At 40.4% G+C, this 17,356-nt stretch overlaps 1 protein-coding gene across 1 annotated transcript in view; it reads right to left on the bottom strand.

The window, feature by feature from the left end:
* The window catches only part of CDK6 (cyclin dependent kinase 6), a 106,816-nt gene extending 90,423 nt beyond the window's left edge, over positions 1-16,393 (bottom strand). The window contains exon 1 of the mRNA XM_056857496.1: positions 16,079-16,393. Coding sequence (XP_056713474.1) covers positions 16,079-16,311 — 233 coding nt within the window. The 5' untranslated portion in view covers positions 16,312-16,393. The remainder of the gene's footprint in view (positions 1-16,078) is intronic.
* Between the last annotated feature and the right edge of the window lie 963 nt (positions 16,394-17,356).

Raw genomic sequence — 17,356 nt, 5'->3', positions numbered from 1 at the left:
GATAACCCATTGTGAGGCAACAGGTCAAATGTTCAGGCCCTCAAGCTAAAAGTGTTTCCTCTCAGTCAACTCGGAAGTTGTAGGACATCCTTATATTTCAAAGGCATCATTCTTAAGGAAGGTGAGATTCCTTTTACAAGCCTTGAGTCTAACCTTCTATTTATTTATTCATTTATTTATGCATTCGTTCATTTTATATCCCTCCCCTCCTCGACAACTCTGGGCTTGGGGTGGCTCATAACATATTCAGTTAAAACATAACAATTTATGATTAAAATTCTCTTGCTCTGTTACTGTCACCCTTATATTAGCTTTCTAAACTAGACTACTTTTCAGTTCTATCCATACTGTGCAATCTGGTCGTTTCTGTCCATTCATTATCTTGAAAAGCTGATGAAGGGAGCTTTGACTCTCGAAAGATCCTTGTGAGTAGACTCTTGACTATGAATGTGATGAAGGGATCATTGACTCATAAAAACTTTGCCCCATATATCTTGTTCGTCTGTAAGATGCTACTGGGCTCAGATCTAGCTGTTTTACTGCAGACCAATAAGGTTACTGTCTGAAATTATCTTCACAATGAATTAGTGTTGCCAACCTCCAGGTACTAGCTGGAGATCTCCTGCTATTATAACTGATCTCCAGCTATTACAAATGATCTCCAGAGATCTGTTCACCTGGAGAAAATGGCTGCTTTGGCAATCGAACTCTATGGCACTGAAGTCCCTCCCCTCCCCAAACCCTGCCCTCTTCAGGCTCCTCCTCAAAAACTGCTGGTGGTGAAGCGGGACTTGGCAACACTACTATGAATGTATATGCTGCAGTAAGCTGTAACAATATTTTGTCTTCTAAATACTACAGACTAACAGCACTATTCTGTTCTCCAGTTATATTGACTAGATGGGATAAACCACTTCTAAGTACCACTAAACCAGTGTAATGTTGATGCTGTAACTGTGTAGTTTCAGTGTAACAACACTGTGAGTGCATAGTCTGTGGCACTGAGTCATTGCAATGCCTTTGCTATGGTGAAACAAGTGTGCAACAGCATGGGCAAGCAACAGCATAGAAGAGGATGTGGTGGGTGCAAAAGACACATGATCACGTAAACTGGGAATCCTATCATTCAGGGCTAGAGCCAGCGTGGTTAGTGGTTAAGAGCGGTGTTTGGGAGTGGTGGACTATAATCTGGAGAACCAGGTTTGATTCCCCACTCCTCCACATGAGTGGCAGCTAATCTGGTGAACTGGGATTTGTTTCCCCACTCCTACATATGAAGCCAGCGGGGTGACCTTGGGCTAGTCACAGTTCTCTTAGAGCTCTCTCAGCCCCACCTACCTCACAAGGTGTCTGATGTGGGGAGGGGAAAGGAAGGGGATTGTAAGCCAGTTTGATTCTTCCTTAAATGGTAGAGAAAGTCGGCATATAAAAACCAACTCTTCCTCTCCTCCTCCTCCTCCTCCCATCCCTATGCCAGCACAAAGCCTGGATCCAAGTCTGAGGAGACCTGATTTTGAGCGTCTTCCACCAGGTATGAAATTCAGCTTTTGTCATGCCAAATATTACTTTCTTTAACACTTTGTCATATTTTGTGCCTTACAGTGGAAGCATATGAGTAGCTTACCATGGGAAATGAGCCAGACTTTGAATTAGTCTTGGGAGTAGCCCTGGGCAGCAGGTGCAGGATTATCTAGCTAATCTTTACATTCTCCCCACAGAGCACTGAATAGCATATATGGACCTCTACTGCTGACTTTAGCCTCAAGCACCCATGCAAGGTAGTCTGAGCTGAGAATGAGTGACTGACCCCACAGTAGCTAAAGAGTTTCATGGCAGAGAGGAACTGTGGACTTAGGTCTCCTTGGTCCTAGTTCAAAAATTCTAACCAGTGCACCACACTGGCATTGCCAGGACAAGGCAAGGTTTTCTACTGAGAACTAGTACACGTGAGCTGTTATATGCCCTGGTACTTACATAAAGAGGCCCAAACACATGACTTCTTTGGAATCTGAAAAGGAATGTGTGTCCTTTTTATCTTTTATCACTCTGAGTAGGTTTGGCTGTAGTCCAAACAAGCAACAAAAGAAGGCAAACGTTGACAATTTCAGAAAACGTATATATCGATCTGTTCAAATAAGAGTCGCCTCCTAAAGAAGCCATGACTAGGCATGAACTATTTAAAAACTAATGAGCAAATATTCCCTTTGGGGGCAAGGTGCTTGGACTGGTGATGGCTGGGCAACTTCAGGCTTTCTTGGCTAATTTAGAACCTTATCAATGTGGCTTCTCACCTGGTCTTAGGACTGAAAATATCCTGGTCACTGTGATGAATACAACCTTGGCTGAGCACGAGGCACAGTAACTCTACTGATTTTTTCTGAACATCTCAGGAGCTCCTGATACCATCAGCCACGGTAAGTGTTCTGACCTGGTTGAAATGTAAGTTGGGCAACAGTTGTTCTGGTCCCATCCAGCTGAGCAGTATCAGAAGGTGGGGCAGGAGGACTACTGGTCAAAACTGTGGCATTTGCACTATGGTCCCCGCAGTTTACTGTCAACAGGAAACTGCTGGGAGACGCTGTTCAGATGTTTGGAGTGAAATGCCATCAGTTATGCTGATGGCACTCATCTGTCTTTCTCCTTGTTTGGTAAGACAATGGATATCCTGAACTGCTCTCTGGAAATGATCATAGGCTGGATGCAGAACAATAAAGTTCTGGACAGAGAATAATAGGACGTTGTTGCTTTGTAATACTGTCACCCGCCTGTGCTAGATGGAGTTGCATTTCCCTTGTAAGAGCAGATTCACAGCTTGGGGTCCCTCATGGATCCATGTTTGCAGATGGAGACAAAGAAGGTTTCCTTTGTTGCACATAGCAGTTGCTCCCAACTTTGGCTGGTGCACCAGCTGTAGCTGTTCCCATATAAGCAGGATCTGGTTTATGCTCTGATCACATCCAGATGGCATTACATTCTATAAGGGACTGCCTTTGAAGACATCTCAGAAGCTTCAATTAGTACAAAATGCAGCAATAGCAAGGCTGCTGATGGGAACCAGTTTTAAAAGAACTGCACTAGTTTAAAAGAACTGCACCTCTCTGACCACAATTCAGAAGACTGGCTATTTACTTTTAAAACTCGGACAGCCCATTCCTTAAGGGGGGGGTGGATGCACGGCGGCCAGGACAGGCACAGTCGTGGCGCCTCCACAGAGGTTTCATGGCTGCCATGGAGAAAATAAAACAACTTAAAATGTAAAATGGGGGAAATGCCCCCATAGAAAACAACAAGGCTATGCCAAAAAAAAAAAAAAAAAAAAGGTGGCGTAGCCACGCTGCAACTTGAGGGGGCATTCCTGGGGCTAAAGGGGTAAGGATGCTGCCTAAAGGCAGCTCCATCCCCTGGAATGCCCTCCCATACGCTGGCATGGGCTCCCACTTCCAGGATTTTGCTCCTGGCATGGCTGCGATGGCGGCGTGGCTTATCGGTGTTGGTGTGAATGCCCCTCCCATGTCAGCATAAGTGCCCCTTATCCTGGGATAAATGGGCACTTACATCAGTGCAGGGTCATGGCAGCTCCTATTCTGATTTGCCCCCCCCCCCAGGATTGTGCTCTAAGGCTCGGACCAGGGTACTTGAAAGGTCCACTAGCTCCCATATGAATCTGCCTAAGATCTTCCACGAATGCCCTGCTCCATATCCCCTCTTACTTTCAGAAGCAAGGTAATAGACCCACAACCTTATGGTAGTGGTTCCTCAACTAGGGAACTCCCTTCTCCATAGATATTTGCCTGGCTCCTGAGCTTGTGAGTTTTGAAAACCAGGTAAAACATTTTTATTCATCTAGGCTTTTGTCTGAATTATTTTATTACTTATGTTCAATCCTCCCATCTCACTCTACTTCTGCACTGATTTTGGCTTATTACCCTGTTATTTACATTATTGGCTTTACTTGGTTTTTTTTCCTGTTTTATTGTTATGATTTAATGAGGTTTTGCTGTTACGTACCTTCAAACTCTTTAGCTAAGAAGCAAGGTATTTTTTAGAAATAATTAAATAAATACCAGGGAAATTTGGCTGTTCATTGTTGAATATAATTGCATAGGAATAAGTAATGCAAGCTCCAGAATTGTCCATTTTACATGCTAAAATAATGATGAGGGGTAATGTTAAGATAAAGGGGATTTTAAAAAATATATAAGGAGCCTCGTGGTGCAGAGTGGTAAGCTGCAGTACTGCAGTCAAAGCTCTGCTCATAACCTGAGTTTGATTCCAACGAAAGTCGGTTTCAGGTAGCCAGCTCAAGGTTGACTCAGCCATTCTTCTGAGGTCGGTAAAATGAGAACCCAGCTTGCTGGGGGTAAAGTATAGATGACTAGGGAAGGCAATGGCAAATCACCCCATAAACATAGTCTGCCTAGTAAATGTCATGATGTGATATCACTCCATGGGTCACCAATGACTCAGTGCTTGCACCTTTACCTCATATATATTAGGTGCCCACTAATGAGAGACTATGGTTTAGTGGTGGAGTATATGCTTTGCATGCAATAGGTCCCAGGTTCAAACCCAGACATTTCCAGTTAAAAGAATTTAAGCAGCAGTTAGTGGGAAAGACTCTCTGCCTGAGACCCTAACCAGTTGCTGCTAGTCAGGGGGCACAATATGCAGTCAAATGGACCAATGACTGATTATAAGACAGCTTCATATATTCAATTAACAGACACTTGAGTTTCTAGTCTATTTCTCAAAAGTCTCTCTCATAGGGAAACTTAAAACCACACCACACCATTCTCCATGGAAACTGACAAAACATTCTTTCTATAAATAACAAGGGTTTTTCAGCTCAAATGTATAGTTCTGAAAAATGATTCAAATGCTCACTTAATTAGAACATTATTGCAAATAAAATGAAGAACAGATTTATGCCAATAATTTATCTAGGCAGAGGGTTGTCTTCTTTAAGGTCAGAAAAAAATGCAACGTCTTAATTATATGTGACTATTTTGCCCTCCTAAACCCGCACATACGCTGTTTTAAAACTATTTGTTCTCCTTGCCTCAAATTTCATGTACAGATCTCATGTACAGTTCTGCTGAAAAATCTAATACTTAATTCCTTATAGAGCCAGTGTGGTGTAGCGGTTAGTGTCAGACTAGGATCTGGGAAACCCAGGTTCAAATCCCTACACTGAAATGGATGCTTGCTGAGTACCTTGAGTCAATCACTCTCAGCCTAACCAACCTCACAGGATTGTTGTGAGGATAAAATGAAGGAGGAGGACAACAACACTGTAAGCCACTCTGGGTCCCCACTGGGGGAAAAAGCAGGGTACAAAGATCTAAAGAAAACATTTAGGTTGTACTGATATTTTATTTACTGTCAAGGCAGCATATTTATAATTTAGGAAACACAACACTTAAAGCCATTTACACACACACACACAATTCTGAACTTGGCCATAGAGTGCAGACCCAAAAATCTGCAAGGTTTGCAGAAAAGTATGAAATGTAAAAAAGAAAAGAAATACATTAAGGTGCTAGAAAAACTAAACAAATCACAGACACAGTGTCTGCTTCTTTAAGAAAAGTATGCCACTGCTATCTCACAGTACTCTGTTGTGAGATCTCAGGAGCCATTTTGGGGATTTCTAGGCAACCTGTCACCAACATTGCTGAGGATTCCAAGCCTCAGTTTGTATCAGCACAGGGGAAGGGGGAAAGAGTCTAGAAAATGTAAAAGATAAGATAACAGAGTAGGGATAGAAAAGGTAAAAAGGGAAGGGGATGAGAGGAACAGAAAAAGGTGAGCGGTTGAGTGAGTGGGAAGCAGAGGCTGCCAGTGGGAGCAACAAAAAAAGTGAGTAGGTAGGTACATGATAGACTTACCACTTAGCCAGTGGTAGCGGGCATTCTCCCACTTTTGCTGCCACTCTCCTACTGCTTTCCTCTGGGCAGTTGGAGTGGGAAATAAGGGGGGAGCAATGGTGCATGTGTTGCAATGTCACTTCTGGTGAAATCCTGGAAGTGACATCACAGTCACCCCTTGACACACTTTGTGTGTGTGTGTAAAGTGCTGTCAAATCACAACCGACTTATGGCAGCCCAGTAGGGTTTTTCAAGGCAACAGACTAACAGTGGTTGCCATTGTCTTCCTCTGCATAACGACCCTGGTATTCCATGGTGGTCTCCCATTCAAGTACTAACCAGGGCCGATCCTGCTGAGGTTGAGATCTGACAAGATCATGCTAACCTGTGCCATCCAGGTCAGGGCCTTAACACTCTAGGAACTCCCAAATCTTTGGGGAATTCCTGGAGCATCAAGGGGTGGTTGTGACATCACTTCTAGGTTTCCAGTGATGTTGCAATGCACATTTTTCAAGGGTTCTGCCTCCTGAAAGCTCCTGTTATCACAGAGAATCAAGCTGGCAACCCTAGTGGAAGAGAAGGAAAGGGGCTACAGGCACAGCCAGGCAAAGATGAAAGAGCAAGAGGCTGAGAAGGCATGGGGCAATGAGATTCCATCCCCAAAAAGTCCTTCAGGGTCCCCCAATAAATTTTTCAAGGGATGAGATGATGAGTCACCATCATTTTTACAACCATCATAAATACGCTTGTATCAAAGTACATGTTGCAGTTATTTGGGTATTATCTTAGTTTTTCCTATTCCTATCAAAACTAAGCCCTAGTGCATGTCACTTGAATAATAATTAACTTCAAAAAAAGTGAACACCATGAGAATAAAGACATTAGTTAGAAGATAATTAAAGCAATACAATAAAGAACACTGCCACTCAAAATGCTCACAACAAATATTATTTGCCAAATATTAAAAGTCAGAAGAAATCCCATTTAACTCTTTAATCCCATTTAACTATTAAAGAACCCATTTTGATAAAGACATTGAACATAAAAGAGACTGCTGGATCAGGCCCACAGCCCATTTAGCTCAGCATCCTGTGTCCCAAAGTAGCCAACCAGTTGACTCAGTAGTTTCCTCCCCCAGCAACTGGCATTCTGAGCATGGCAGACCTGTTTGGGCATCGTGGCTAACAGCCTCCATGAATTTGTCTAAAGAATTTTAAATCTATCTAAGCTAGCAGCCATCACTTCATCTTTTAATGAGGGACTTTGTGAAAAGTCTCCTTATGGGACTATCTTTTGTTGTTGTTGTTGCTGCTATCTATAACGGACATATGCTCTAATTTGGATGGCCCAGGCTAGCCTGATCTCATCAGATCTCAGAAGCTAAGCAGGGTTGGCCCTGGTTAGTACTTGGATGCGGGACCATCAAGAAGTCCAGGTTTGCTGTGCAGAGGCAGGCAATGGCAAACCATCTGTTTGTCTCTTGTCTTGAAAACACTACAGGGTTCCCATAAGTCAGCTGCAACTTGATGGCACTTTCCACCCACCACAATGGACATAACATCAAACTCATATTTATTTATTTATAACTTTATGTGCCACCTCTCCAGAACCTGCTTGATGCTTGTTACCATTTTCTAAGAGCTCGGAAGCGTGATGAAATAGGAATTCACTTTGTAGAAGCCATACAGATTGTTATTTAGTAGGGCTTGTTCCTCTATGCTTAAACTGTCTTTAATAACGAGTTTCATAAATTTACCCAGAATAGATATTAAACTAACTGGCCTGTAATGTCCTGGATCCCTTTTTTTAAAAAATCATTGTTTAATTTTCTACTTTCCAATGCTGATGGGGAGGCTGATTTTAGTGACAGGTTGGATATTACCGTTAGGAAACCAACAATTTCACATTTGAGTTCTTCAAATATCTTCAGATGTATACTAACAAGATCTTCTGTCTTGCTATTTTTTAATTTGTTGATTAGAAGTTCTAATGTGGGTAACTGTTCCATGTCTTCCAATGACACAAAGAATGCATTCAGTTTCTCTGCAGTCTTCTCATCTCCCTTTAACAATCCTTTTACTCTTTTGTTTCTTGGCAAGGTGAGGGTAGATGAAATCACCATTATTACAACCTTTTCTTCTTTGGATCTCCCTTATTTCATTATCCAGATCAAGATCAAGAAGTGGGGGTGAATTGAGAATGGTTACAAACCAAGGAGGGTTGTGATGAGCTACGGGAAGTCTTCTTTAAATTAGATCAGTGGACAACAAGGTGGCAAAAGAAATTAAATGTAGGCTCATTGGACCAAAAACATCAACAACTGCTGTTGAGAACTGCCCTGATAGAGATTGAGGGAAAGATCTGGGCATTGTAGTGGAAAGCTTGATGAAAATGTTGATTCAGTGCATGGAAGCAGAAAAAAAGACAAACTATGATGGGAATTATAACAAAAACACTGAAAATAAGATGACCAATATTGTAATGTCCTTGTCTAAATCTATGGTATGACTTTATTTGGAATACTGCTTATAGCTTGGTCACCATATCTCAAAAGAATATTGCAGAGGAAGGAAAAGTGCAAAAGAGGGTAACCAAAATGATTACGGCTTTCGAACATGCTTCTTATGAAGAAAGAGTACAGATATTGGAGCTTTTGTTTAGAAAAAATACAACTAAGGGGTGGGCCTCTGATTTACCTGCTCAAGGTAGGGAGTTACCTGCCCTCAAGGAACTAAGGAGGAGGATGAGATGATGATGATGAAGAAGAAGAGTTGGTTTTTATATCCCACATTTCTCTACCTTTAAGGAGTCTCAAAGTGGGTTACAATCACCTTCCCATCTGTCCCCTCCCCACAACAGACACCTTGTGAGGTAGGTGAGGCTGAGAGAGTGTGGAGAGAACTGTGACTATCCCAAGGTAACCCAGCAGGCTTCATGTGGAGGAATGGGGAATCCAGTTCTCCAGATGAGGTTTATAAGATTATGTATGAGACGGAGAAAGTTTTTCCCTCTCCCATAGCACCACTACTGGGTGTGGGGCACCCAATAAAGTTGATAAGCAATACATTCAGCAATACGTTCAGGATGTACAAAACGAAATACTTCTTTACTAAATGAGTAATTACATATAGAATTATGCAGTTTACTGCCAGAGGACATTGTGACAGCCATGAACATAGTTAGCTTTAAAAAAGGATTAGACGGATTCATGGAAGACAGATCCATCAATGGCTACTAGCCATGGTCCCTAATGGGAATCTTCAGTCAGATGCAGCAAACCTTTGAATACCAGGGCTAGGAGGTCCGATCAGGGAAGGCCTTGGTCTCTTTTTGCTGGGTCTCCAGGGCAACTGGTTGGCCAATAAGCGAAACAGGATGCTAAGCTAAAAAGATCATTGATCTGATCCAGCAAGGTTCTTCATAAGTTCTTAGCATTTTCTGAGTTCCGGTCAGGAGGGTGATAATACATCCCAAGGATTATTACCTGTTGTTTCTATTATCTCTATCCATAGCAACTCTGTGAGGATTTTTATTATTCTTATGTTTTTAGTTTACTGGACTCTAGGCCCTCCTTCACATTCATAGCACCATCTTCCCCCTACCACCACCACACATCCCTCCTTGTCCTTTCCATAGAGTCTATGTACAGAGGCAACTGTGTCCAACAGGTGCTGCAACAGGCTTTTAAAAATGTTGATTATATCTATGTCCTGCAAAGGTTTAAAAAATGCCAATCTCCTCCATATGGTACAAGAGTGCTAACCATCTTTTAGATAATTGGTTAAGTCCCCAGTTCAAATCTTAGTTCAGCCATGAAGTCCACTGAGTGACTAAAAAACAAACAAAAAACCCTACTGCCACTTAGCTCCAGCTCCTGTCGGCAATATGGAAACAATAATAATGATAGACCAGGTAAATTGTGAGGCTACAACTAACATAACATTGTAGGAATTGTATTTGAAGTTCTTTTCCAGTTATTCTTGATGTTGCTTCTTTTCCTTTGGAATTTTGTCCCTCAGTTCTTCAAGGACAGACCAAGCCTGTCACAAGCGACAACGCTCAAAGCCAATTTACAAGCAGAATGAATACCAAGTAAAGGCAGTATGGGTTTACACTATGGGCATAGTTTACTGGGGGAAAGTGGGAGGTGTTACGGCAGCGTCTAGAAAAGACCCACACCAGCTCAGTGAAAGAGCTTGGTGATGAAAATGGCAGGTTAGCATTTGTGTAGAGGAGGCTGTTGTGAGTGAAGATGTAGTTTATGACACTTGACTGGAAGGCACAAAGGCTGGCAGAGCTCAAGTGATTATTTTCCCACTTTATCCTCCTGAGATTCATTCCTCCCCATTAGTTATAGGGTCCGTCCCCCAAAATCATAAGCAACCATGACATTTAAACTTCCAGAGAGTTGTGCAAACATATGAACAACACTTATCACACTCTCTAGAGGTTTGCCTTATGTTACATTGTAACCTTTCCCACTGACTGATTCATGATTTTGGAGCTAAAGCTGATTTTCCAAAATTTTTGCCTTGGGAGTTAGCGAGAGAGATACACGCATTTCTAAAGACATTATGCACCAAGTATCCTTGTAAGCTTGGAAATCACTACTTCCATCACACATAGCTAATTTTTCTAGAAATAGCCACTTATACCCAAATTCTGGGCAGCTTTCTTAGCAACAGGAACAGAGCTCAGATTACTGCATTCTAGTAAAGATTTTGTGTACTCAGAGCTTTAAAAAGTTAACTCCTCAGCAGATTTAAAAAGTGTTATGGATTACAGCACATTAAATATTTTATCTATTTACTTGCAGAACACCATAAAAACAATCACAAGAGCTTCAAAATGCAATACATTTACATTTGAAAATGAGCATTCCTTCTCTAGCCTGAACAAACAAAATTCTGTCCCTATCTTGAAATGTAATGATTTTGATTTGGTAATTCCACTTCTGAATCATACTCTTTAAATGCAGATTTCTCTTTGTGCCGGCTGATGAAGCTGAAAGCAACAAATATAATTAGAAAAATAATTCCTGCAGATACATTACAGCAGGAAATACTTCTAATTTTACACACAGGAATTTCCTGAATCCAGTATGTCATTTATTCCTGGCAAAGTTTCTCCTTTGTCTATGTATATTTCATGTTTTCCACAAACAGAGCAGCAGTAACTTACATAACTCGAAGATGTATTTGTGCCAGATTTATCTTCTTTGCTCAATAAAGGCTAATGAAGCATTTCATCCTCTTGTTTGAACTCTGGATACACTAAAGATATCTTAACAAATGCATTTGAAAGATCAGAAATATTATAAGTGAAATGTAGCAAGACATGATTATTCTTGTGATCTTTCTTTTTTTTTTTAAAGGTATTTATACAAAAGCTTTCCAGTAGAAGAAATGCAAAAAATGGAATATTTATCCATCAAAAATTCTTTCCAAGGCAGTTTGTAATGTCCTAAATTCTAGTTAATATATCTAGGGTTTGATCAGCAGTTTAATTTCTAAAAGGCCACTTACGTTGTGCATATATATGGAAAGAAAATTTGTTCTTTGGTAATTACTTAAGGAGCTTCCATATAATTGGTCACGCTACTGGTCTATTTAGTCTACTTTTGTATGACTGGCATTTCAAAGTTTCACACAGAGGTCTTTGGCAAGTACTGTTGCTACAAGTTTTTAAATCAGAAATGCTGAGGATTGAATCTGGAACCTCCTGAAGACAAATTATGGACATTTCCACAGCACTATGAACACTCCTGAATGGTTAACAATTAATTCATTCTGTTTCTCATCTTGGCTGGTCTTGCAATGAAATAATCTAGTGCTGAAGTTGATGGCCAATCTTGAGTTCTGTAATGCACTCAAGGAGCCCCATGGATTGGTGCCACCCTCTTACTCAGTCTTCTAGATTGGGATGACCAGTGAGGAAATGCATAGAAGTTAGAAACACTGATCTATTTTATTACTTGGGAGTTTGATACAAAATCTAATGCTCTAGAACCTAAAACTCCTACCAGAGTACACATGAACACATATAAGAAACACACCTTATATTGAATCAGACCCTTGGTCCATCAAAGTCAGTATTGTCTACTCAGACTGACAGCGGCTCTCCAGGGTCTCAAGAAGAGGTCTTTTACATCACCTGCTTGCCTGGTCCCTTTAACTGGAGATGCCGGGGACTGAAGCTGGGACCTTCTGCATGCCAAGCAATTGCTCTACACTGAGCCACGGCCCCTCCCCTGAGAGCCTGAAAGTTACCTTAACATTGTCCCAAGCAAGAAACCCAAGTATCTTGGTTCACTAATAAAATTTAGGTAAACGTATTCCATCCTGAATAATTTGTAGGTCATCAGAGTTGTCTAGAGAAAACACTGTTAGCTGTAAAACAACAACAACAAACAAACCCTGATGTTGCTAAATGCAGAATGCAGTGTGGTCAACAGACCAGAATTGGCCTTGGTCTTGGCCAAGAACATTAATCATATGAAGGAAAATTATTAACCCTCACAATCAGAATTAGAGCATGCTATAAACAATAGAAATAGACTTCTTTGTATTTTATTTCAACCATCGTATTGAAGGGAACCAACGCAATGAAGAGAACAACCTGAATTCACTCAACATCTTAGGACAAATTCCCCACATTTCTGTGAATATGCAATATATGCATGTGTATATAGAAAATGGACACACATTGTAGTACTGATCACCTATTATGGTATGGAGGATAATGTTGAGGAGTAGGAGTTCAATCTAACTAATCATTCCAGCCATCAGATACGGAATATGTATACGGACACAATCCAGTCAGGATCACCACTCATGCAAAACCAATTGTTCAGGACACTCAGGAAAACATGGAATTCAACACAGAAAGGGAATTGAATTCCAAGGCTTAATGTTACAAAGCAGTTTCTCTTTTTCAATCTGGTAGCTATCCCTACTGGTTGACAGCACTCTCTAATAAAAAAACAACAACCCCAAAACCCTAAGGGCTTGACCATTACATTATTATTAAGCAAATGTCAAGGTTCTAGCTCTCAAATAGCTATATTTTCCATGTAGAAAATATATTACGTATGAAAGGCCTTTATGTAATGTGCCGTGTTCGTCTCATATAGTTCCAAAATATTTATTATTGTTCTTAATTCTCTAATCAGAAGACAACTAAAGCTATAAATTGATAATTACTCTTCAGATTTCCTGTAGACAGTAAAAAACTGTCTTCCAAATTAAGAATCCTATTTTTATAAGATTTATTTTTATAATAAAAAATTATTATAAAAAAATCCTATTTTGAGACCCATCACCAAAATAGATTGTGAGAGTTGATATAGTAACATCGTATTGTGTTAAAAAAATGTTTGATAAAAATACTTGGATTTGTCTCTATGCTCTTCTCAAAAGAGGGTGGCACCTTGGTACCAAGGTAGGTAATTACTCAGAATATTACAATTATATATTCCATTTTTTATTGGTTTTCCTCTGAATGGGCTTCTAAAATGTGATACAGAAGAAATAAATGTTCTGTTATACATTCTGGGTATAGCTTATAATAATTACTTTACAAGAAACATTAATTTTGAATTTTAAAATTTCTGGGCAACTCAGAAAAAGCTTGCATAAATATAATTAACCAATGTGGTTTTGTTCAGAGCAAGTCAAAATAGACCAACATATTTTTTTTTCTATTTTAGCTGGTTTAGTAGACAAGGGGGAAGATGCACACTGCAATCCTACACAGAATAACACTCGTCTAAGTCCGCTGAAGTCCACTGAAAGGACTTAGAAGCCATTCTGCTTTAGATTGCAGTGCCAGTCAATGGAATGTCTCTGGTTTTCAGCAAGACTTTTACCTTCCTAAGAAAGCTTAGTAAACACATTAACAAGGAATGAATATGAAATAGTCAAAGAGCTGGCTGAAAACTTTCATGCACAGAATAATTGATAGATCTTTATTAGAGTGAGCTCTACTGAAATGAATGGAATTTGATTAGTGCTTGAAAAATTGAACTAATTTCAATTTCAGTGATCCCATCCTTCATCTTACACAAATGACAGCCTACCCAGTTTCCCTGCTGGTGACACCATTTTTTCACTATGTTTGGAAAGGCAGAGAACCAGGACTCCTTAAATCAGTTTCTTTTTTAACGTTGCAAGTATAAAATTGCTTTTTCGCTTTTTAAAAAATGGGCATCTAACTTACTTGTTAATATTACTGCTCTGTAAAATAATGCACTAAACTTGAAAGTTAAAGTATTACTACTGAATTCACATTGCTTGGAAAAGCTTACAGCCTGGCTTCTTCTAAATTCTGGTATGTACAGGCATGATCTACAATGATTAATCACCACTCAAATCTGAACCACTCAGTACCACATATCTAGCATGTTACTCATCTTAAGAAATGTATGATTGAAACTTTTAGGACTACACCCATGACTGGTCAATGAATCTTCCTCTCCAACTATCACAATGAACAAGAACGTTAGGGGAAAATTTAGATCAGAACTCACAGTTGCTAACAAATAGTCTTGTACTGTCTTGAGCATTTATCAATTAAGGCTAAAGCCATCATGATTTGAGGACAGTAATGATGAAGAGCAGTCATTTCTATTCCCTGATTCTTAACACTAGTCATAACATTATGACCTCAGAGAGTTGCAGGACAAAATGACTACCAGAAAAAGGGCCTGCTTAAACAGATCACAGCTATCATGGGTGGAAGGCAAAAATGGACATGAAATGAGAAGATCCAAGAATGGATCTTCTCAGGATCTTTTTTAAAGGGCAACCAAACCAGTCCTAATTCAGAGCAAGGTCATAATGAGAGCAGGTATGCCATTTTAACTCCTCCCCCAATTATTCATTCTGGATGGGAAAAGGCAAAAAGAAGGCCTGCAATCCCCCCCTTTCAGGATTATTAATGGTCCAAGGGGGGATGATTTTGACTGACAAAACAATGCAAGGTTAAAGGTTAAAACCCCTGCACATCAGCTCTGATCTGAATGGGGCGGGGAGCTTTGGTGTCTGTTTTTGTCTCTTTAAAATGCTGAGAAGATCTATTCAGGGATCTCCTAGTCATGTCTGCATTGCTGTAAGAAATTATGTACTTGAAGGCCACACACAACGAAGTGGCTGAAAGTGTTTCTTCTTAGTTAGTAGCTAGGCCCCAACACATTTAATTGACTGCTTCCAACCTTATCTTCCATACATGACCTTAAGGATTAGCTTAAAGGACTTCATTGTATTCACCATGTCTGAACCATGTAGATAATGTAGGTATCTCAATACCAATCTTGTTACGTAGTTCCTCTCAACTGCAGAACTCCCCCCTCCACGAGATCTCAATAAAACATGAGTATCTTTCAGAAATGCTGCAAGACTTATTAGACACAGGTTTTTGTGGCTGAAGTTTAGAGGACTGAGCGAAATTTCAGCCTTTGTTACATTTCAGATACTATATATTTATTTTGAGTTTGATATTTTATATAGGATTTTGATACAGTCTTCATTTTCCTTCATATTTCAGGGTTAGGATGTGCTAAAAAGCTTAGACCAAATTGTTCCAGCAAACATCTAAGATGGTTATTGCTAGTGCTCACAATGTTTGGTAATGCTACAAGAATAGCATTGGTACTATGTTTGTGTAAAGTGTTGTCAAGTCGCAGCTGACTTCCGTTAATCCCAGCAAGGGGTTTTCAAGGCAAGTGAGAAGCAGAGGTGGTTTTCCCTTACCTTCCTCTGCAGAGTCTTCCTTGGTGGTCTCCCTTCCAAGTACTGACTCCCTTCCAAGTACTGACTTAGCTCCCAAGAGCTGATGAAATCGGGCTATACCATGCCCGATTTCCTTAGCATCAGTATTAGGCACAGCTAATACTCAGGACAAAGGAACTTTTCTCTCATTATACTTCCTTTTTGTACTTTAGAAGATTACAACATGGCTCCATGCCCATCCACTCAAATACTTAAGTCACACACCTATGCCTCTGGAGATGGATGCTTGAATGCGTGGGAGGCAGAGCTAAAGCATAAGATGGGTTAGGCTCGGAACATATTTGCTTGAGCAAAACTTCAAGCCATCTATTCTACTGCTAAATGAACCCACACATCCAAACACAATGCTCAGGACATCCACCATTCCTTTATTTCACCTACATAACCAAGCCAAAGACTACAAGCCCTGATCCGTTTCCTCACCTGACCACATTGGGATGCTCAAATGTTTCCAGGTGCTTCAGTACAGCCACCTCCCGGATGGTGGAAAGTGGCATCCCCTCTTCGCTCGTCTGCACTCTCACCCTCTTCAGCGCTACAAAGCGCCCTCCATTCTTCAAATCCCGGGCTTTGAAAACCTTACCATAGGCTCCTTCACCAATCTCAGCTACACATTCATATTGCTGGTCAGCTAGGGTCATGTTGTCCTTATCCATGGTAACACTGCTTGCCTTCTTCCCCAATCCTTTCTGTGGTATCGCAGGCACTGTGGTATTGTCCTGGTCCCAGGCTTACAAATATGTTTAGTGGAGCAGTGTTCTCAGAGCTCTTCCTGATGGTGGACCAGCCAGCAGGACAGCTTCTTGCAACCTTCCAGGATTTTAGCAATGTCACCCAGTGAACCTTCTTGCTTAGCTGCTGGCAGTTATCTTAGTCTTCAGGATCATTGTCTGGGTAAAGCTAATGAGATCTAAAGGGGAAAAGAGAGGGGGAGAAAAGAGAGAACACCATTAGTACCTGGAGTGTTTCTCTACTGGCTTCCATCACAGAATATCTTGTTATTAGACATTTCACCGGTATGTTTTACTTAGCACAGTTTAATCAAACAGGACTACACACTTTTGGTTGAACGGTACAACTGGCAATGCATGACAGGAGCTGGGTACCCGAGGTTGGGTAAAAGGGGAAAATATATATACACACACACACACACACACACACTGTAAATATAATTTATTGGAAGCGCTATGTAAAGGTTAAAAAGATTAAAAATATTTTAAAAACATTAAAATAGCACAATGACATATCCTAAGGTTGACATCTGTAACCACAACCGAACCCGTTTCGGCCTATTGGGCCTTCATCAGTGGTCTGCTCTACTAGGTTGATACCTGCACACATAGTATATGAGAGACATATACTAACCAGTATTACAACTAGAACCAATCTGATCAGATGTTTGAGTAATTGGTAATAGATTTTACAACCTATACACATGCCTGGTTGGGTTTGAACTATTTGTATATGTATGTATGTATGTATTTATTTCTGTAAATGTGTGCAGGCTAACATGGGTTTTAATTAACCACTGATGAAGGCCCAATAGGCCAAAACGAGTTTGGTTGTGGTTACAGACGTTAACCTTAGGATATGCCATTGTGCTATTTTAATGTTTTTAAAATATTTTTAACCTTTTTAACTGTACATAGCACTTCCAATATATATATCTTCCAATGCATGACAGGATACATACCTGTGTTG

The sequence above is a fragment of the Euleptes europaea genome, chromosome 11 (assembly GCF_029931775.1).
Source record: "Euleptes europaea isolate rEulEur1 chromosome 11, rEulEur1.hap1, whole genome shotgun sequence".
NCBI classification, from domain to species: domain Eukaryota; kingdom Metazoa; phylum Chordata; class Lepidosauria; order Squamata; family Sphaerodactylidae; genus Euleptes; species Euleptes europaea.
Note: the sequence above shows the minus strand (reverse complement) of the source record. Positions and strands in the feature narration are given on the sequence as shown.